The 23,780-nt window shown below is 43.9% G+C and overlaps 1 protein-coding gene across 1 annotated transcript in view; it reads right to left on the bottom strand.

The window, feature by feature from the left end:
• ARFGEF2 (ARF guanine nucleotide exchange factor 2) overlaps positions 1–23,780 on the bottom strand; it is a 99,044-nt gene that overhangs the window by 64,566 nt on the left and 10,698 nt on the right. The window contains exons 2-6 of the mRNA XM_082669799.1: positions 19,836–19,866; positions 19,051–19,174; positions 11,684–11,830; positions 10,571–10,750; positions 9,954–10,188 (exon numbers count right to left, since the gene is read on the bottom strand). Of these exons, the coding sequence (XP_082525925.1) occupies positions 9,954–10,188; positions 10,571–10,750; positions 11,684–11,830; positions 19,051–19,174; positions 19,836–19,866 (717 nt within the window). The remainder of the gene's footprint in view (positions 1–9,953; positions 10,189–10,570; positions 10,751–11,683; positions 11,831–19,050; positions 19,175–19,835; positions 19,867–23,780) is intronic.

Genomic DNA, 23,780 nt, shown 5'->3' with positions numbered 1-23,780 from the left:
TTATTCTCAACTGTGCATTTTTTTTCAGTCGATACTCACCATAACTATTTATTTATTCTCCACCACCCAGCTTTACTGAGGGCTAATTGACAAATAAAACCATCATAATTATTTAAATGGGTAAGTAACTTTATGTGGAAAATACTGATGTTATATGCTTTTCTTAGAGGGCAAAAAAGAACTTGAATGGAAGTTAGAAAAGTCCGCAGCCACAGGCAAAATCTTCTAAACCTGTTTTTTCATCTAAATAAGATGATTTAGTCTACATCAGTGTTACTCATACTTCAGTCATTCTCACACAACCTTCACAATTTTTGCCATTTTCGTGCACCACTTATACTATTATATTTATTACACACATATTTACATACACTTTTTTTGGGGGGGGGTACCAAATTACTTTATTTGAAGGAATGGTACTAAGGAAAGGACTTGTAGATATTTTGGTACATACATACATATTTAACAGTGCTCTTTAACTCACCTTAAACAGTAACTAACATTCACAAAATCACAGGCTTCACACGCTAATCATACTTTCTGAATGCGTGTTAAAATAAACATACAACTGTTAAAATAAAAACCATTCACCTATGAGCCGTCTAAGATCTCATCTACGCCATGATTTGGTAAACAAATGGCTAGATATTTCCAAGTTCCTTTCTAGTTCCAACATTCTCTTATGCTATGATTTAACAGAATTATGATGACAGTTTCTAATCTGTTAGTCCCTTGTACACATTCAACACCCAAGAAACATCAGCCTGATGCATACATTTCATCAGAGGAGCTGCAGGCTTGATGAGTTAAATCAGAGGCTGGGAAGTGGTGGCTGCCGGGTACATCTGGTCTGCAGATACGCACTGTTTAGCCTATACCCTGCTTCCCCCCGCCCCCAAACTTTAGTGAGCTATAAGTGACAAGAATTATATATATCTAAGGTGTATGACTTGATGATTTGATATATGCATACACTGTGAAATAAACACTACAAACAAGACAATTAACATATTCATCACCTCACATAGTTACCTTATTTTTTTCCTTTTTTTTTTCTGATGAAAACACTTAAGATCTACACTCAGCAAATTTCAAGTGTATAGCACAGTACTGTTAACTCTGGTCACACAGTTGTACATTAGATCTCCAGAACTTATCCATGTTGCATAACTGAAACTTTGTACCCCTGACAAACATCTCCCCATTTCCCCAGCCACCTTTCTACACTATCTCTATGAATCTGACTACTCTAGGTACACCTCATATAAATGGAATCATGCAGTAATTGTCTTTTTTGTGACTGGCTTCTTTCACTTAGTATAATGCCCTCCAGGTCCATCCATGTTGTTACAACTGGTGGGATATCCTTTTTTAAGGCTGAATAAGATTTCACTGTATGTATATAACCACATCCTCTTTTTCCATTCATCTGTTGATGGGCACTTACGTTGTTTCCATATCTTGGTTATCGTGAATAATGCTGCAATGAACATAGGAGTGTAGATTATCTCTTCAAGATCCTGATTTCATTTCCTTTGGCTACATACTCAGAAACAGAATTGCTGGATCATAAAATATTTCTATTTTTAATTTTTTGAGGAACCTCCATACTGTTCTTTTTTCCCTCCATACTGTTTTTTGTAACAGCTGTACCAACTTACATTCCTACCAACGGGGTACAAGGGTTCCCTTTTCTCTACATCGCCTCCAACTCTTTGTGATGAAAGTCATTCTAGCAGACATGAGGTGGTATCTCACTGCGCTTTGGATTTCTGTTTTCCTGGTTATTAGTGAAGTTGAGCACCTTTTTAAATGTCTGCTGACCGTTTGTATGTCTTCTGAGAAATGTCTATTCAGGTCCTTTACCCATTTCTCAGTGGGCTTATTTGTGGTTTTTTACTCTTGTATGACATTTTGGATGTTAACCCCTTATCAGATATATAGTTTGCAAATATTTTCTCCCAATCCATAGGTTGCATTTTCACTCTGTTGATTGTTTCCTTTGCTGTGCCTATGCACTGCTTTCTAAAACTTCTGAATTAGCTGTGAACATTTAAAAACTGGGAGACATGTCATAAAAATCCAGATCTCGCTTCTATTTAAAGAAAAAAAAAGAATATCTGGTAACACTGGCCCCAACCGGCTAGAACCAGGAGCAGCTGTCCCCTTTAGCCAGGGCATGAACTCTGCAGATGTCCTGCTGCCTCATTCCATGCCGCTCCCAACTGTCTATCCTCCTTGAGGTCAAGCACAGAGAGTAGGAAAGGAACACATGCCTAGTAGCATGTCTCTGACAAGAGTGGTAAAAATGGAAGACTGACAGGGTAGGGTGTTTTAAGAACCTCAGAGAGAAAATGTTCCTCAACACAGTGATTGAGAGTGAGGGCTCTGGAGCCAGTATGCCTGGTTCAGATCCCGCTCTACCACTTCCCAATGTGGGAACTTAAGTAACTGCCCCGAGCCTTGGTTTCCTCAGCAGTAAACAAGGATGATTACAACAGGACCTACCTCACAGGGTTTGTGAGAACTGGATAAGATAAAACACATAAAGCGTTTAAGATGATGCCTGAAAAGAAGAACACTCAAACGTTAATTTTTCTTAGGCCTGCGTGTTTTATGTGTAGAGCGTAATTGCATTAAGACATTCACGATGCCCTGGTGATAGAAGCTTTCTCGTTTCTGCCATCTGCCTGGCCCTGGAGACTAAGTCCATATTGAAATTTCCCAACTAGCCATGTTGAAAGCACTTTCAGTTAGCTAAAGCCTTCACTATCTTTCACTCCTACAGAGAAAAGTAAAATTTCCATTTCAACATGGATCTCCCCTTTCCTTCACTGCTGTTTTTCCATTTAAACAGCATCAGGATCACCATTTTTTTGAGGGATAAGAGTGTTTAACCTATCTTCCTTGACAGGCTGGATCCGTACCAGCACCCATTCAAAATTAAAATAGTCTCAGGCTAGGAAGGGGTGGGGAGTCAGGAAGTCCAGACTCCTGCAGAAGGTTCCTGCAGAGGGCGCTGTTGCTGAGGAATCCCACTAGCGGCCCAGAAGCAGCAGGACTCCACACAGGAACCCTGGGCCGCTTCCCCTGCTGACATGACCGCCTGCAGGGCTCAGAAGAGGCTTTCCTGGATGGTGTAATGACCACCAAGAAGGCTGCTGGGTTTAAGTTTCAAGCCTGCTGTGAAAATGTGGGACAACCAAATCAAATCAAATCCTTGCAAAGTTCTGAGTACACTTAAAAAACACTGGTTTTGCTGGTTTGCGGAGAAGTCCAGCGGCCACCACCTGGCCGTTACTGATTAGGTAACAGACCCTACCTGTTTCACAGACTCTGTCCCCAAGTAAAATAAGATAGACACCTTGACTAGGTTCTGACTGGAGAAAACCTTGCTGCCACCCCCTCCCTAGCCAGCTAGACAACAACCCCTGAGGCAGGCACTGCCAGTTACCTAACTCAGATCCTTCTTCCTCAGAGAGCTCTATTTCTGTTTCGGAAGGGGCTGTGCCTACATTTCCTGGCCTTCCTAGTAGAAAGGGTGGCCATGTGACCCAGTTTTAGCCAATGAGGGGCAAGCCTAAGTAACGGGGATGGCACAGGCTTCCAGGAAGGCTCCTTAGAAGGGGCGTGACTCGGCTAGGAGTCCTTTAGTCCATAAAAAAGAAGGAAATCTTGCCATTCGTGAAAACATGGATGGACCTAGAGGGTATTATGCTAAGTGAAATAAGTCAGAAAAAGACAAATCCTCTATGTTTTCACTTATATGTGGAATATAAAAAACAAAACAAATGGACAAATATAACAAAACAGAAATAGACTTACAGATACAGAGAACAGACTAGTGGTTGCCACAGGGGAGGGGGGTGGGGTATGGGGTAAAATAGGTGAAGGAGATTAAGAGGCACAAACTACCATTTATACGATAAATAAGTCACAGGGATGTAATGCACAGCACAGGATACACAGTCAATAATATTGTGATAACTGTGTACAGTTTGTCGCCTCTAAAAATATCAAATCACTATGGTGTACACCTGAAACTAATATCAGGTGGTAAGTCAGTTATACTTCAATTAAAAAAATAAAAATTAGTCAGTCAAAGATCCTTACTCTCATGGTACTTACATCTTAGCTAGGATAATAAATAAGTAAATTATACTTTCTGCTACATGCTGGGGAAAAAGTAGAGTGGGAGAAGGGAGACCAGGAGTTAGAAGGGGCAAGTGTGTGCATGTGGTGACAATGAAATATGACATACACCTGTTTCCTAGAAACAAGGCTTTGGTGATGTCCAGCATCTAAGCATTTGGTAACGCGTAAGAAAACTAAAGGGAAAAACCAAGGCATAAAGCTGTTTGCTGTCACATTCTGGCCACACACCAATACGGTTCCTCAAATGTATGAAATACATTGGACAACTTATTGTCCCAAAATAAATGTCCATTACACAGCTAATAAAAATGCTATAAACCAATGAGCTGCAAAACCTCCCTGTAAAGCAGGCTGTGTCAAAAACAAGTCACAAAGAAGGGGGACCTGTGGGTACATTTTGTTGTTTTGATAAAGAGTTAGCCTGAGAACTTTTGTTTGTCTGTTTAAAGCTATTTTAGTTTTTTTTTTTTTTTTTGGCCAGGCAGCACTGTGCAGCATGCGGGATCTTAGTTCCCCGACCAGGGATTGAACCCACGCCCCCTGTAGTGGAAGCGTGGAGTCATAACCATTGGACAGCCAGGGAATTCCCCAGACCCTTTTTTTTTCTGGTCAACAAAAATAAGAAAATTCCTAAAGCAGAGGATCTGGTATCATTAACATGGAAAACAGACTCACGTTATCCTACTGCACTGTTCCCATTAACTTCAAGTCTGATTACCATTTGAAATATTTGTAATTTTTTTCTCTAAACTAACTCATTTTTTAAGCTGAAACTTATATGAGATAATAACAACAAACACTTATAGAGCCCTAAGTGCCAGACACTGTTCTCATTAATTCTCACAAACCTATAAGTACCAGTTGTATTCTCATTTTAAAGATGAGGAAACTGAGGCTCAGAGAGGTTAAAGATTTTGCTCAAGGTCACAGAGCTACTAAGTGGTCAGTTATGATCTGAACCCAGGCTGTCTGATCAGAACCTCCACACTAGCTGAGGGAGGATACATTTTCTCTATTTTGTAGTACCTAAGAGTTGGGTTGTTTTTCCCTTAAAGAATGGGTTGCAAGATGAAAAAAGTGAGCTAAGAAATCTGTGAACACACTGGTAACTCTGTACCTACAACAGCTACATATTAGCTGTATACATGTAAAAATGCTAAAGTCTAATGCTGGGAGTTAAATAGTCAGAATCTTAAAAATAAACTTAGAAGAAAAGGGGAAGTGACGGCTCGTGGGTACAGGGCTGGGTGTGATAAAAATGCTCTAAAACTGATTGTGGTGACTGTTGCAAACCCTGTGACCATACTAAAAAGAACTGAACTGTACATTTTAAACGGCTGAACTTATGGAATGTGAATTGTATTTCAATCAAGCTATTTTTCAAAAAATTGACGAGAATAGCTGGGCCATTGGAGGGGTGTGAATGGACAAATGGGGTGAGGTCCCAAGTGAAGGCTGCTGGCCATGCCCTAAAATTCACATAAGCTAGCATGTCACAGGCTCAGAAATCTCATTTTGCGAATTTACAAAGAGCTATCTGATCCACTTCTTGCTCAGGCCGATAAGACTGACAAATTGTAGATTTATCAACTTGGGATGAAAAACTGCTGAGGGGAAAAAGATGCTCTGGTCTGTCGGTGAATTGTTACCCACACATATTTCACTGGGAGGCACATTATCCCAAAAAGGCCCAGGAAGGGTTCCCAGTAAAGCAGGACAACGTATGTGGAGCACCCAGGTAGCAAGCACCACTCCTGGCACAGTGACTGCCTAGCCAGGGGTGGCTACGTGACCGCCATTCCACAGGATGGAACCCGCAGGAGAGCTGGATGTGTCGTTCTTTCTTTAGAGCCACATCTGGAGAAGTGGAAGCCAGTCACTCTTTGTAAGGGTGACGGTGCACCTCCATTCTGACCTACCATTGGCAGGTTTGGGTCTGATTTCTACAGGCAATCTGATGCCCACGTTCTTGGGAGAAGCCTCACGGGGTATATCATACTGGCAACAAAATCCACAGCAATATACTAGGTGTAAAGCATACTTTGTTAGAACAGAATTTTAAGTTAAAAAAATGTATTTACTGAATATGTGTGCTGGGCACCAGACCAGGTGTTGGGAATATTGTGGTAAACAGGGTGGCCAAGGTCTTAGACCAGGAGCAAGTGAACACAAACTCTTCAGTGATTTGGGGTAGTAATAAGTGCTATGAGGGGGACTTCCTTGGTGGGGCAGTGGTTGAGAATCCGCCTGTCAATACAGAGGACATGGGTGGGAGCCCTGGTCCAGGAAGATTCCACATGCTGTGGAGCAACTAAGCCCGTGTGCCACAACTACTGAAGCCTGCGCACCTAGAGCCTGTGCTCCGCAACAAGAGAAGCCACGACAATGAGAAGCCCATGCACCACAATGAAGAGTAGCCCTCCCCGCGTACAGCAACGAAGACCCAATGCAGTACAGCAAAGGACACCATAAACAAGATGAAAAGACAACCCTCAGAATGGGAGAAAATATTTGCAAATGAAGCAACTGACAAAGGATTAATCTCCAAAATTTACAAGCAGCTCATGCAGCTCAATATCAAAAAAACAAACAACCCAATCCAAAAATGGGCAGAAGACCTAAATAGACATTTCTCCAAAGAAGACATACAGATGGCCAACAAACACATGAAAGAATGCTCAACATCATTAATCATTACAGAAATGCAAATCAAAACTACAATGAGATATCATCTCACACCGGTCAGAATGGCCATCATCAAAAAATCTACAAACAATAAATGCTGGAGAGGGTGTGGAGAAAAGGGAACACTCTTGCACTGTTGGTGGGAATGTGAATTGGTACAGCCACTATGGAGAACAGTATGGAGGTTCCTTAAAAAACTAAAAATAGCACTACCATACGACCCAGCAATCCCACTACTGGGCACATACCTTGAGAAAACCATAATTCAAAAAGAGTCATGTACCACAATGTTCATTGCAGCTCTATTTACAATAGCCAGGACATGGAAGCAACCTAAGTGTCCATCAACAGATGAATGGATAAAGAAGATGTGGCACATATATACAATGGAATATTACTCAGCCATAAAAAGAAACGAAATTGAGTTATTTGTAGTGAGGTGGATGGACCTAGAGTCTGTCATATAGAGTGAAGTAAGTCAGAAAGAGAAAAATAAATACCGTATGCTAACACATATATATGGAATCTAAAAAAAAAAAAATGTTCATGAAGAACCTAGGGGCAAGATGGTAATAAAGACGCAGACCTACTAGAGAATGGACTTGAGGATACAGGGAGGGGGAAGGGTAAGCTGGGAGAAAGTGAGAGAATGGCATGGACATACATACACTACCAAACGTAAAATAGATAGCTAGTGGGAAGCAGCCGCATAGCACAGGGAGATCAGCTCGGTGCTTTGTGACCATCTAGAGGGGTGGGATAGGGAGGGTGGGAGGGAGGGAGACACAAGTGGGAAGAGATATGGGGACATATGTATATGTATAACGGATTCACTTTGTTATAAAGCAGAAACTAACACACCATTGTAAAGCAATTATACGCCAATAAAGATGTTAAAAAAAAAAAGACCCAATGCAGCCAATAAATAAATAAAATTATATATATTTAAAAAATCTGCCGCTGGACTAAAAGGAAAATAAAGCAACCTTACAACGGATGAAAAAAAAATGCTATGAGGAAAATAAAAGAGGATGATGGGACAGAGTGATGGGGAGCTTCAGAGAGAGGGATCAGTTAGAACTGAGAGACCTGAAGACAAAGGGGGGGACAAGGAAGGGACAGTAAGTGTGAAGGCACCAAGAGCAAGCATCACACTTTCAAGAACCAGAACCACTATCGCAAACAAGGGGAAAGGAAGTAAAAGAAGGGTGTAGGGAGGTGGGTGGGGCCAGGCCACACAGGGCCTTGGAAGCCGTGGGGATGGGGCAGGCATAGACTTCACTCTGAATGGGACGGGATGGGAAATTATCAGAGGGCTTTAAGCAGAGGGGTGGTGGTGATCTAATTCATGCTTTTAAGAGATCACTTTGGCTGCCATGTGGAAAATGGGCTGTAGTGGAAGGACGTTCTTACAGCTCAGAGAGACTTGCTTTTACATCTGCACAGCTATGCTTACTACAGTCTGTTCAAATATTAATATTGATTGATTGAGCACAGTCTGATAAAGGTTACAGTAAAAACCTTCCTGGTCCTTGCCCTGAGAGTTAATAAGGCAAAGACGATGACACATACAGAGGGTGGGCCAGGACTTCCTGAGCACCTTCCAAGACACATGACAGTGGGACTGAGTAGCCTGCAACAGTGTTCACACGAGACACACATGTAGTTCTTTGTGGCAACTTTTTCTTTGATCCTTGCCTTGGGTAAACTGATACAGAGCAACATGCCAGCAACAACACTTGGTCTGTTCCTACCTGTGCCAAGCACTGGTAAATTACAGATGAACAAAAACTGCTCAAGTATGGTCTCTCTGGTAGCGAACATACCATCAACAGACGTCATTACCAATAATGGGGCAGAAAAAGATATGAGACCAATTATAAAGGCAGGTCAGACATATATACGCTACCATGTATAAACCAGATAACTAATGAGAACCTACTGTATAGCACGGGGAGAAAAACAACACAATCTGTTTGTAGACATATATTAAGTTAACCTTAAAAATGCGTTCCAATATACAGTAGGTGCAGAAAAATACTGTTTGATTCCACTTATACGAAATACCTAGAATAGTCAAATTCATAGTCAGAAAGTACACTGATGGATGCCAGGGGCCAGGGGGTGGGGAGGGGAATGGGGAGTCAGTGTTTAACGGGGACAGAGCTTCAGTTCAGGAAGGTGAAAATTTCGGGAGATGGATGATGGTGAGAGTGGCACAACAATGTGAAATGTGCTTAGTGTCACTGAATTGTACAGTTAAATATGGTTGAAATAGTATGTTTTATATTATGTGAATTTTACCACAATAAAAAAACATTAAAAAAAAAAGATGGGTCAGATACTTCACTGTAGAGCCGTCAGCTAGAGCGAAGAATTATTTGGCAGAATCACTTGGCAAGAAGGTACATTCTTGAAAAATATATGAACTTAGGATCTGGTTTGTACAAATTGCCCAGAGAGAGATGCAAACATTCAGAAATATATGACAACCCAGTCCAAAATTTCATGCCTAATGTTTTACTTACTTTAAGACTATCACCAGGTGTGGAATATATCTTTCAATTAAAAAAGCAAACACAACCAAATAGTGTACTTGGTCTCAGAAGAAGAAAACAAAGCTACCTGTTTACCTGTTTCTCTATGAATCCACCCACCCACCCACCTTCTGGCTCCCTTCACAGATGTCCATAAATAGCAACTAACTGTCCGGCAGTGGGCAAAGCACGGAGATCCTGTGGATACGAGACAGAGGAGGTCCTTGTCCTCCTCTGGGAGATAAAACAGACACTGAACGATCAACTACCCAAACGATTAACTCCTGGGAGACAAATGCTCCAAAGTGAACCCACGGCACTGAAGTTGACATCAAGTAGCAGTGGCTAGATATCAATACATTCCAGGAACTATCCAAAGAAAAGTGCACAACTGACAACGTGATCTGAGACACCATGCCTCACTGGCTGTGTTTCGTAAGAGAAAAGCGAAAGGGAAGTCAAGGGGGAGGCCCAGAAATAGAAGAGCTGCTATCAGAGGTCTCCTGCGATGACTCCAGACAACTCTTTCACCTGCCCCTCGGATACAGGATGGACAGGGAAGGGCATGGGCCGTACCTGATAGCGACGGGTCTCTCTCTCTGGGCACATCTCCATTCTCTGCGCTCACTTTTCCAGAACCACTCCTGCCATGTTCACCATTGGTTAAATCTGTCTTCTCAGGAGTTGTTGGTTTGCTGTGTGCCTGGCTCTGTTTCAAACGATTGAACTTTGGGGACACTGCTGCAGCTTGGATCACAGGGGACTGGGGTTTCGAATGGATTGGTTTTTCCAATTCTCTGGCCTCCTGCAACTGAAAGGCAACGAAAAAGGGATTCAATCTAAATGGATCCAGCATTTTGATAAGGAACAGAAAATACGCCAGCCTGTTGCATAAAAAATTTCCAAACAGAAGGATAGAATTTTAAAAAGGAAATAAATTCCTGCAGCAAACTCAAAGCAAATTCTGAATGCAAATTTCAAAACCCATGCTAGATTCTCTCTCTGCTTTTTAAAGCAAGGATAAAAACAGAGTGCAGCGAACTCAGAGGAGGAAGGGATTGATTTTAAAATGCTATGAATCTTCACCAAGCACCGAGGCCACACATGAAACAGTTCACAGCATGGGATGGTGTCCCGCCCCCCCCCCCCCCCCCCCCCCCCCCCCCCGGCAGCTGATAACTGCTACCGCTCACCACTTGGTTTTCCATGCGGGTGAAAATGACGTTCAGCATCTGAGTGAGAGTAGCCTTGGCAGTGGTTTGATTGATGAGATTTTTGCTGGCCAAATAGATATTGTAACATGTCCTGACCGTCTGCAGGATAGTACCCTCGTGAATTTCAATGTGCGGGGACGTCACTGCAGTCAGAAGAGCCTAAAACAGAAATCCGCAACCTTCACCTTCACGAGCACCCACCTCCCATCCCCTCACAGCCAAACTTTTCTACACGGTTTGGCTTTGTTTTTAATTTGGTTTGGTTTAAGAAGATGGCTCTGCAAACTAAATTGGATGATTAGTACCAAAAACCAACCCCCTACTGCTTTGAGTTTAAACACAATTATTAACTCCATAGAATACAAGTCATTTAAAGTACATAAGTTGCGCTGAAGTGGGCTTTCTATCAGCTTACTTTTTAAAAAGCCAAAAATACAGACTTGTCTCAGGAGGGAAAGTGCTCCAACTTGATCTCACCTATGCCAATCACAAAATATACATGTTTTGATGGGGGGGAGGGTCAGTTTCGGAGTTCCCTGGTGGGTTTGCAAGGGAGCTTCAGGAAAGGTGTGGCTAACAGGGAGCTCCCTCACAAAGCTAATACATCCAGGATTTAAGATTTGAAACACTGACCGCACCCATCCTGATCGGTTCTCTGACAAGCAGATGGGACCACCCCATGCCAAACCATTCCTGGCAGCAGAAATGGAACAGGGCGAAGGAAAGGGAGGGTAAGAGGACAGGGGCAAATTGGTGATAAAAGTATCAACACGAGGACCTGCTGGGAGTCTGGGAATCCAGAATTTCGAGGGGAAAGAGCAGAGGATTTGAAGTCAATTTAATTCACAAGCAATTTATGTAGTTATCAGCGGAACTGTTTACTTTGAAAACACACCTGGTTCCACTCTTCTTGTCTCAGTCCATGCTAATCAGTTCTGACACTTAACAAAAGATCTAAGTGATGCTTACATTTTTCTGTTCCAGCTCAGCACCTCCTGAGACAACTAACACATGGTAAATTAGAAAGCCAAATTCCCAAGGGCGATGAGCTTTCTCATTTAAAATCCAGACCAGGCAGACAGACAGAAATACCTTAATTATTTGTAACTGAACTCCTTCATCGGTCTGAGGGCCTTGAAAACAATTGCAAATGGTTTCAACAATCCTGTCAATCAGCCGCTTCCCGGGGGCTCCACTGTCGGGGGCATTGCCGGTGATGTGCCCATATGCGATGAGTTTCTAAACACAGAAATCATAGACATGAGAAGTTTCTGCCAGGCCAGGGCTGAGGCCGCCCACAGCAGTAAGAGGCAGGCAGTGGGCTCAGCCTTTAACTTCCGGTTCCCACACAGATCTCTCTGCTCTCCTGGGTGCAGGAGGCACAGCCACCCTGAGAGCGTAGCATCCAGCCTGACTCCCGATGGCAGAAGAGCCCACAATGGTGTAAAAGCACGTGTAGAACAGCCCCCAGCGCAAAATCACTTGTGTAAAAAATGGAGCGATTAAAAGCTATACATAATAGAGACGGAAAGTAGTCAGCGGCTGCCTAGACCTGGGGGGATCCCAGGGAAACAGGGAGTGACTGCTGATGAGCAAAAACGGGGCTTCTTTCTGAGGATAAGATGGTCTCTAATTAGATTGTGGTGAGGGCTCCACAACCCTGTCAATATACGAAAGTCACTGAACTGTGTACCTCAGATGGGTGAATTGTACGCATGTGAATTATATCTCAAGCTGCTAAAAAACTTTTTTTTTTTTTCTAACAGTAAGATACATAAAAAGCTAATGATGACATGGTTTGCTTGAGCGCAGGGAGAACTAAGCAGCTGTAGGCAGGGGTGGGACTAACACATTTTGTAGAGCAGGCTTTCATTCTTTTTGAATGTTGAATCAAACCATGTTGGTGTATTTTCTATTCCAAAAATTAAAGTAAAAAAACTAACTGACTTCTGCACCTACGTTATCAAACTGCATGTCACCCGTGCGGCAGCCTCTTCAGATGAGGCTGCTTGAGCTGTGCCCTCTCGGTCAGGTGACAGATCAGTTTGGACAGGGGCCGCCTGCCTGCCTGGGCCACCTCACGTCTGACCTGGATTTCATCAGGGACAATCTGAGAGCTGGAAGGGAACTCAAAGGTCAGGATGGTTTCAAAGCCTGGCTGAGATTCATGGTCACCTGAGGGAGCTCGTTACAAATACAGATTCCTGGACCTCAACACAAACTTCCTCTAACAGAACTTGTTGGGTGGAGCCCAGGAATCGGTTTTTCTCCAAGTCTTCCAGGTTATCCTGATGGCTGACCACATAAAAAGAACCACTCATCTGCTACAAGCCCTCTGGGATCTGCGAATTCTAAGGCACCCTCTGCTTCCAGTGACTTAGTAAAGACTCTGACAAATGCTGTTCTGTTCTTTATCTTTTTGGTTTCTGGCGTGTCACATTCTTGATCTACCTGCCCAGAGAGACACAGCTCCTGAGGCGATACACAGTGCCGCCACCACTGCAACAGGAAGATGCGCCGCCCTGCGGAGGCCAGATGCCGTTTCTCAATGGCTCTTCCCCATCATTAGCCTCGAAAGCGCCGCCATTCAATAAGTAGGAAGAAAAACAGATGGAAAGAGAGTGACTGAGAGCACAAATACGACATTGCTGGATCAAGTGACCGAGTGAGCAAAAGAGAGGCCTGCACACACTCTGCTGCTCAAGACCAACCCCAGAGAGCTCCAGACGGAGGCGGGGAGGTGCTCAAGTGTGTTTTTGAAGAACAAGTCCAGATGCCTTTTACCTCATCTGCTCTCATCACTGCTCCCCATGCGGGCTTCCAGTGAGGGCAGCGCCGGCCGCCTGGTAAATAAGCTCTGGTGCCGGCCACCTGGTAAATGAGCTCTGCTTTTGGACACTGCTGACTCCTTACTCCTAATGGACTCAAGTCCGTTTTGAGTACTGGGTTATGAGTGGGATGGTCTATGAGCTCCTAAAATGTGAATGCTGAAAAGCAGGCCCCACAGAACCCAACACTGATGGTGCAAAGCAAAGATGGAGGTGAATTACAGATGTTTAATTCAAATATAAAAAAAGATTGGAAGTATTCGTCCCTCTATGCCCTCCTTAAAGGGCACGTTACCGTTCCAATGGAAAAGGGTTTTAAGTATAATTTTACTCCCTTGTGAGGCAGGGCCGGAAGAAAGCAGAGTTCCTGCAACCTGTGGGTCTTCCTAGTTCTGCCTTCTCACCCTTCCTTGTACCGGATGTTGTTTTGGCACTGGGGGTACAACAGTGATAAGACAGTCCTTTTTCTCACAGGGGCAGAAGCGTGCTTGGCAGGCTCACTTGAGGAAGGTGCTCTGCACAGTGAGTGAGGTAGAAAGTATAGCAGGTGTAAGCAAAGGATGGACATGATAGGATACATTTCTAAAGGCTCCGCCCGGCTCCTGAGTACAGAACAGGCTGGAGGGCAACAGCAGTGGAAGTTGGGCACCCATGATGAGGCCACCTCAGCTGTCTAGGGGGGAGATGCTGGTGGCTTGGACCATGAGGGACTGACAGAGATGGAGAGTAGAAGTTCCTGTCTTATTCTTTGCTGATGCGAAGCAGGGATGGGAAGAAGGGCAGAGGAGGGAGGCCTCTGGGCAGCTGGCTCACTGATACTTGTGTCCAAGGAGGCTGCTTGCACAGGGATGCTACTTGTCAATGCCCCTCTAGACGGGGAGGGATAAGTAAGATGGTTGCATAACACATCATTTATCAGTCCACAGGAATGCCCTCAATTTGCATGTAGTGTTCTGGCATTAAAAACACTAGTGTAAAAAGCAAGCCACAGAAAAATCTGTACAAGTATAAATGATATATGATATAATTTCCAGCTACTACAGCTGAGTTGAAGAGTTGAAATGGAGACCATACGACCTAAAAAGCCTAAATATTTAGCATGTGGTCCTCCACAGAAAAATGATATCATAAATGATATCACTTATGTTTAAAAAAAAAGAAAGAAAGAAAAAGAAAAAAAGAAAGAAAAGAAAAGAGAGAGAAAATTATACACCTAAATAGGCAACTGGGTTTGGGGTTAGCAGTCCAAGGGCCTTCAGCCTTAATCTGTAAAGTTCTAAAAGAAATTTCTAACAGAGAATATAGTCAGGTACAATTTATATTATTACAATAGATTTTAAAATGTGCATTAAAAAATCCAAAGTCTTTTAGAAATAAGAGATAAAGGATAATGCTTGTGGGCTTCCCTGGTGGCGCAGTGGTTAAGAATCTGCCTGCCAATGCAGGGGACACGGGTTCGAGCCCTGGTCCGGGAAGATCCCATATGCCGCGGAGCAACTAAGCCCGTGCACCACAACTACTGAGCCTGCGCTCTAGAGCCCGCGAGCCACAACTACTGAAACCTGCACGGCTACAGCCCGTGCTCCGCAACAAGAGAAGCCACTGCAATGAGAAGCCCACGCATCGCAACAAAGAGTAGCCCCCACTCACCGCAACTAGAGAAAGCCTGTGCACAGCAATGATGACCCAACACAGCCAAAAATAAATAAATTTATTAAAAAAAAAAAAGATAATGCTTGTGGTATGAACCAGATGGCTCAGACCAGTGGTTTCCTACAGCCTTACGTAGCAAGAAAATATTAGAAGTCTGTTTCTATCTACTTTTTTGTCCTACCCTTTCAAAAGGTCTGTTTTTGTATTGTTTATAATGTACATAATTTAATAACAGTAGTACCTGTATATAGTCTTATAATTGAAGAAATACGAATATTCTGAGAGAATATTCTGAAAAATAATTTCTGTGGTTGGTATGTGCCCAGAAAAACTTGAAGATCACTCACTAGTTTAGGCAAGCCTGAACTAACCCTCCTTCCTCCAGTCCTGGCCTTGGGGGAGCGTGTGGCGACCAGGTGCTGGAGAAAAGGAATAAGGAGAATCTTTGTCACTTGGGAGAAGTGAGAAGGGAAGGCTCTGGGCTCCTCCCTGTGGGGGAGGGAATGCTGAGCTCTGTACTCACAGCAAACCAAACCCAGAAGCACCTTTGCTACCCCATCATCTCTCCATGCTCAAAAAGGGACTCCTTAAAATGCCCAGGGCACAGTCTCTGCAGCTGGCTTCAACCCTGCCAAAACCAACCTTTACTCCTAGACACTGGCCCTCCATTTCCAAGGCAGAAGTCACATCACTCACACTGGGAAAAGCCAGTCAAACAGGTTTGCAAGGACAAACCACAAGAGGAAATGAATTTTTTCATTCAGTATTCCAGGGAGCACCCAGCCACTTTCTACTGTCATAAAAAGGACGATACATTTTGCATTTTGTATACTAACCAAAGAAATCTTAGTGTACCTATCAAATTACAGAGAACTTCCATTCTGAAAAAGAGAGTGAACCACATGCCAAAAGCCTCAAGACAGGTACTGCGCTCAAGTCGCTGAAGTACAGCAGGACGTCGATGTTTCCATCAGAAACCATACTCACACGTACACAGAGTTCCAGAAACAGACTACTTCCAGGAAAACACAGCATATTTTTAATTAAAGAGGCCAGACTACAGGGTAATAGTTAAGAGCAGAGGTCAGCAGCCTTTTTCTGTAGAGGACCACATGCTAAATATTTAGGCTGTGAAGTCACATGGTCTCTGTTCCAACTCTTCAACTCAGCTGTAGTAGCTGGAAAGCAGCCATATAGATAATACATCAACGAAAGGGCATGGCTGGTGTTATGGACTGAACGTTTCTGTTTCCGCAATTCCTATGTTGAAGTCCTAACCCTCAATATGATGGTATTAGGAGGTGGGGCCTTTGGGAGGTGATTAAGTTTACATGAGGCCATGAGGGTGGGGTCCTCATGATGGGATTAATGCCCTATAAGAAGAGACCAGACACCTAGCTTGCTCTGTCTGCCATGTGAGGACACAGTGAGAACTTGGCCATTTACAAATCAGGAAGACGGCTCACCAGGAACTTAATCAGCTGGTACTTTATCTTGGACTCCCCAGCCTCCAGAGCTGTAGGAAATAAATGTCCCGTGTTTAAGCCACCCAGTCTGTGGTATTCTGCTATATCAGTCTGAACAGATTAAGGCAGCTATGTTCCAATAAAACTTTATTTACCAAAGCAGGCTGCAGGCCAGATTTGGCTCATGGCATAGTTTAAGGACCCCTGATTAAACACAGGCTTGGGGTAAACAAGTCCTAGACACCCACCCAATCCCATCAATGCCTGGCCAGGGGAACTTGGCAGGGCTGGTCATTTTATTCTCCAAGCCTCAGTTTCATTGATTCTAAAATGAGGATGAGAGTAGGAACCTCAGGTGGTTGTTGGGAAGATTAAACATGATGCTGGGGATAAAGCACTTAGCACAGGGCCCAGCACAGGCTGAGTGCTTAACACACTGGCATTGTTTAGGACACCAATAATGTTAACTATCAGCACCAGCTTCCAAACTAAACCTTAACATGAGGACAAAACAGCTAATTATGCCAAATTTCCTCTGAAAATGTTCACGGCAACAAATATTTCAGGATAGAAGTAGGATCTGAGCCTGCCACTTTAAAATGCTTGGCTCATTACATGTTCCACATAGGACAATCTGTACAGAATTATACTGAATGAGAAAATGGCTTTTCATTTAGAAGAGCTGCTTCTGTGAAGAAACTCTCACCAATTTTCAAGTATAGATATATCAAACAAGAGAAATTAATAGAGTAAATATCAGACTAGAGATGCCAAAGATGTGGCATGCCCACCGCCACTTGGCGGTCCTGTTCCTCAGCAGACGCAACCAATCAATCATGGCACTTTCTCAAGAAACCCAGATGAGGTTCCAGGTATTTGTTCAACACAGCTTCCAAGCAATAAAATATAGAACCTATTCACTATTCCTGTTCTAGAAAGTACTGATAAATTGTGGCTCTCTCCACTGTATTTTTTAAAATTTATCAAGCTCTTTTCATTGCTGTAGGTTGCCCACTGGGGTTAAAAACAAATGTTTCTGAGGTAACCGGAAGCTTCATGAGTAGATCTTATGAAAAATACAAGAATGCTGGACTGGGAATTAAGAAGCCCAAGTTGCAGTCCTGTTTCTGTCCCTCACTATCTGCACGTCATTGGCCAAGTCACCCTAATTTCTCCACTGCTGCTTTTTCACCAGTAAAAAGTAACTTATAACAAGGTTACTTATGGCCCTAAGTACAGTCGATCCTCATTATTCACAGGTTTGTACTTGTGAGTGCCCGCTCACTAAAATTTGTAAGTCCCCAATCAATATTTGGGACGCTTTTGTGGTCACTTGCGGACACCTGCAGCGCAGTGAAAAATTTGAATCACTTGATGCACAAGTTCCTGGCTAAGGTCAAACAAGGAGACGCTCTGCCTTCTTGTTTCACCTCTCATACCGTAAACAGTGTCTTTCTTGTGATCTATTTATTGCCATGGTTTTCACATTTTTGTCCTTTCCATTGGTGTTTTCGCCATTTAAAATGGCCCCCATGCACAGTGCTAAGTGTCCTTTTCGTTGGTGTTTTCGCCATTTAAAATGGCCCCCATGCACAGTGCTAAGTGCTGTCTAGTGCTGTCTCTGTAGGATGCGCCCTACAGAGAAATGACGTGTGATCAGCTTTGTTCAGGCATGTGTCATAGTGCTGTTGACCATAAGTTCAATGCTAACAAATCAACAATATATATTAAATAAGGTGTCTTTAAACAGAAACACACAAAGAATAAAGTTATGTACTGATCAGCTGATGAACACGTGACCAGAGAGGCTCACAGGAACCTAGCCCTGTATTCCCTCCAGGAACAATGCTTCAGGGTTTGCTAATTCCGTGTTCACAGCAACTTTATAGACCATCACCACAAATAATGAGAGTCGATGATATCTATTTCTCTACTTGGCATTATGAATATTAATGCCATCAATAAAGAAGTAGCATTAAATATCTTATGTACCCGCATATGTACAAATATTCCAATCAATGCTAAAGGTTTCATTTAGGAAAACATACATAAGAGAGATCAACAAAATACTTCGAGAGAAACGAATTCTTTTTTAGGTAAAGAGGTCAGACCTCTCATTCTTCCCTCCCTCACAAGACCTCCATAAAGAATGAGCTGAAGGGCTTCCCTGGTGGTGCAGTGGTTGAGAGTCTGCCTGCCGATGCAGGGGACATGGGTTCGTGCCCCAGTCTGGGAAGATCCCACATGCCATGGAGCGGCTGGGCCCGTGAGCCATGGCCGCTGAGCCTGCACGTCTGGAGCCTGTGCTCCACGACGGAAGAGGCCACAACAGTGAGAGGCCCACGTACCGGAAAAAAAAAAAAAAAAAAAAAAGAATGAGCTGAAATGCTCCTTTCTCCATCACCTCCGGAAGCATTCTGAGTACCAGGGGGTTACGGGCACAGCTCCTGTGCAAAGGACTACCTGTGGCTTGAGAGAACATCCTTTATACCACCAAGTTGAAACATGGTACCTGCAAGCAGTCGAGGGATGTGCTGACCACCCGTGGGGACTTGGACTGGCAAGCCAGCTCAAATGGAAGGAAATACTTGTCAGCTTCAATGAAGTTTGCCTTTGGTGGTGCGGTAGCACCAAGCCTAGGAAAAAAGCAGGAGAGGGCCAGAGAGGGGAAATGAAAAAAAAAAAAAGAGCTTGCTTTTCCTACCCCCCACTCTAACTTCCCATCCCACTTGCAGTCATTTAATTAAAAGTGCCTGCAAACTGCATCTGTGGGGCTAGACAATGAAAAGTTTAAACACATGCATTAGGAAAAAACACCAAGGGGCCACAGGCAGAGAACAAGGTCTCTGATGAGCAAGCTGTATCGACAGCGGCCTGGACTGAATCCTGGCACCTGCCACGTCAGAGCTGTATTTCTGAAATGGGACTCACTGGCTTCATTACTATGAAGATGAGGAGCAGCCCCTTAACAGAACAAGCTGCCCTCCTGCCTGAGGAAGCATGACATACAAGAGACAAGGGCTTTGCCTCTTCTGTCAAGAGAAGGTACAACAGCATTAACTTGACCTTCCTTATCCTTTCCTCCAAATATGCAGTTGTTGAGCCAGTAACCTGTTAACTCAGTATCAGTTCAAACACATACAAAGTCTTGCCACGTGCCCAGCGCTGTGCTAGGAGAGTGTGTGCCACCTGAGGATCAGAAATATGGGAAAACATGCAGAGAAAGGGGTTCCCACGGCCACCACCTACTACTCCCTTCATACTGCACTTCAGCAAGGAGAACATGCCCAGGCTTACCTTTGCTTTTCTATTTCTGCTTTAATTTCATCTGGTGGGAAAGAAAGAAAGGCATGTTAGGAGCATGCAATATGTATATTAAAAAAAACAAATATAACAAAATACTGAAAGCTATCTAAGTAGGAGGATGATGATCTTTTTCTCTTTCCCACATTTTCTGTAAGTATACATACTTTTTCTTTAGCACTTAAAAAAATTGTGGTAAATATGTGTAACACAAAATTTACCACATTAACTATTTTTAAGTGTACAGTTCGGTGGCATTAAGTACATTTATATTGTGCTAAGTCATATATAATTTTTATGAATTAAAGTTAATTTATAAACCTTTACCATGGAGGGTACAACAACTACATGGTTACGGTTATGGAATAGTGCCAACACTCAGAAGTCACAGTCTCAAAGAGAGATCATCTTATTTCCAGGAGAACAAGATTTTGTGCCATTGAGACAAGAACATCCTATATCTAAACACGCCGGACTCCCCCACAGCCACTTAGTCGAATGCATTCCTACGTGTCAGGCTTGGCAGGCTCGCGGTATTATCAAAGCAGGCCAGTGAAACATGTCTACCTGAATGCCATGTATTCAGATAACCTCCAAAAGGCCAGCCTTCTTCACACAATCTCTTGAGAGCCAGTGGTTTGGATATGGCATTAGTTATCCTAGCAACCCCAGAACACAGTTCTGGAAGTGACAAGTTTCCTTTTCCTGGACAACTCTATTCTAGACTGACCTTTAGGAAGTGAAAACCGAGTAACTGGACTCACTAGAGGTGGCAATTTTAACCTTCAAGCCACTCTTTCAATGTCCTCTTACTACACACATAAGAAAACAGAAGAGGAACACCAGATGACTAATATCAAACATTTCGCTCATGGACCACAAGGCCTGTGACACACAGGTTCTGCTAAAGAGAGCTCTGTGGCATGGTTCCTGCTCCTCTGGGACAAGAATCCACTCAGGAAGTAGCTCTGGCCTCCTCTAGCTGAGGCCCCAGGCTGTGGGAGTGGCCCGGGAAATCCAGCCCAGGAGGCTGGTGGCCAAGCTTTCAGCTTGCAGAAATCAACATGCATAATGTCAAGACTCTGCTTGGTGGTAATATTGTCTGTCACCGTGTGACATGTCAGAGGGGCACTGATGCCGGAACTCAAATGCAAGGGTTCCTTCCAGTCATGGTTACCTTATTAGAGTTAAGTTTAGCTGTTAAGTGTATCTGAAGCAATTAGGCATTTGTTAGAGTCTGTGCTGACCTCTGAGCTCTAAAATAGTCTGTTCTAGAATGCCACTGGTGTCAACCCACCAGTTGACAAATCAATCACCAGGATTGCTACTTACTCACTGAGGCACTAAGGGTAATCAAATCAAAGACCTATGGAGGCCAGGCAGGAAACCTCCTGGAGAGACACAGGTGGGTGTAAGACATCAGGGGCAGGGAGGACCCCCTCCCCACCCAACAGGGCATGGAGTGCAGCAGAGTCTCAGTCCCAGCTGATTGAGCCCAGAGATGCCCGTTGTTCTGATTTTTCCAGAAGTCAAAATCTGGATTTTAAGTGAAAACTCCAACTGTAATTGGAAGTAATTTCAACTGCTTAAAAAAGTTATGCTCAGGGACTTCCCTGGCAATCCAGTGGTTAAGACACCACACTTCCAGTGCAGGGGGTGCTGGTTCCATTCCTGGCCAGGGAACTAAGATCCTGCAAGCCGCGAGGCATGGCCCAAAAAAAAAAAATTATGCTCAAATGAAACTTGTTTGCAGGCTGCCCTGACCTTACACTACCAGTTTGCAACCTTTGTCTTAAGGGAGAGGGAAGAATCAAGGAGAAAGAAATTCACTGGCAGCGGAAAACTAACTGCAGGGCATAAAGGACTATGACCAGCACAAGGAAAACAAAACATCCCCGTTTTATACAAGCAAAACGTTGCCAAAGAACAAAGAGCAACTAAGGAGCCAGAGGACCAGGGTTCGAGGCCAAACTCTGCTATATCTTACAGACGAAGAGACAAGATCCAGAAAGGTTACAAGTCAGTGAGAGGTGGAGCTGTGACTTGAACCCAGAAAATTAGGCTCCCAAGCCTGTGTTCGTACCTCTTGGGTAACTTGGCTCTCAAACAAGCATGTCGAATTACTCCGTAACCTATAAGTGCGAAACAATATAAACACTCGTTTTGCATCATTAATTCAAAGCGTGAATGCTGTGATGTTCCTACTGCTCTGTAGTATGAACATCCCTCATCCAGCCTCGGGGAGCCTATTTACAACCCAGGCTCTGGAATCCCCCCACCTCTTTTTCTGGCCTGATGGGACAGGACCACAGGAAGGTGCACCCTGGTTTTCCGATGGGAATGAACAAGGACCAGTGTGACTTGAGCAGGGCAGGGCATAGCCCTCCACAGTGAGCAGTACCTACTGCAGAAGACCAAGAAACTGTGATCTTCACAAAACACGTGATCACAGATTTCCTTTAGTCTTCTTAATCTATACTTAAGTATTCCCACAAGTATGAGGAATTGTTGCACTCTCTAGAACATTCTTTGTTAAAGAAAAAAAATTTGAAAAATCCTCTCCACAAGGCCCAGTAGGGGTCCAGATAAGGAGAAGCCCCTGGAGGGCAGTGGAGGAGGGGCCTGAGCAGACCTATGTTTGGACAGATCCCTCTGGCTGCAGTTTTGAGTATAAAGAGGAGGGTGGACAGCACAGAAGCAGGGAAGCCAATCAAGAGGCTGCTGCTAATAGCCCAGGCAAGCATTAGTGGGGGCGGGGGCTGGGGCCAGGGCGGGGGCAGAGACGGATGAGCATGAGCCACAGGAAAGCTGGAAACGGCTTGAGGGTAGTAGTTCCATATAGTCTGACCCAACAGGTGGCTTCTAGATATATTTGGATAATACAATATTTTTTTCCATTGAAAAGAGGCAGGGGACTTCCCTGGCGGTCCAGTGGTTGAGACTCCGTGCTTCCACTGCGGGGGGCACAGGCTCGATCCCTGGTTAGGGAATTATGATCCCATATCCCACATGCTGCATGCAGCGTGGCCAAAAAAAAAAAAAAAAGAGGCAAGGAAAAAAAAACAAACAGGGAAAAGGTGTGTGGCATGGGGTCCCACAGAACACTTGACATAGCCTGGTGTGGTGAAAGACAAGAAATGGGTTGGAAGTTCCGAAAGAAAATGGACATCTATTAGCTGAATGATGCCAGGTAGGTTATTAAACCTCCCTGAATCTTGATGTCTTACTCTAAAAAAAATGAGGATGATAAAAAGCAGCCCCATATGCTCCAGAGACTGTAACTAGGCAGTTGGGTGTAGGTAATTCTTTTAACAAACCCGAAGTATTGATGGCTAAGGCAGTGTCAGGCATACACAGGTGGTCAATAAATGTCTGTTCTCTTGCTCTTATCTTAAAACAGGAGTCAGTAATAGTACAAAATCTTTAGCGCCATCGGTGGAACGACGGAAAGCCAAGGGAAAGAAGAAAATCAGTGGAACATAAATCATCATAATAACTGCTGACATTCGCTAGGGGCAGGTGCCCATTTGGTCCTCCTTACAACTCAGGAAGACAAGAGACTCATCTCCTAACCATATACAGTGAGGAATCTGGACACAGAGAGGTGAAGTCACCTGCCCACAGTCACAGTAGGAAGTGCCACTACAGGATTCACACCCAGGCTGTCTGCTCCAGAGCCAAAGAGGAGGAGGATGGGTGAGGGAGGAGGAGTGGGCACACTTGCTCCAGTTTATTGCCCTGCCTTTTAACATGCACTGCTCTCCCAACAGCCAACTGGGCAATTAGCAGCAATAAATAAGCAGGCTGGAAAGGAGCCAGACCTGAGTCGGGTGGGGCAGCTGCACCTGAAAAGCCATGCTGTCTTCCTGGGAAATCCTTCCTGGCCATCGCTGTCAGTTAGGAACCTCGGGTCACAACTCCCCATTCATCAATGACTTT

Source organism: Grampus griseus, assembly GCF_964374135.1.
Source record: "Grampus griseus genome assembly, chromosome: 14".
NCBI classification, from domain to species: Eukaryota; Metazoa; Chordata; class Mammalia; order Artiodactyla; family Delphinidae; genus Grampus; species Grampus griseus.
The sequence above is the reverse complement of the archived record's forward strand: the minus strand, read 5'-3'. Positions and strand labels throughout refer to the sequence as shown.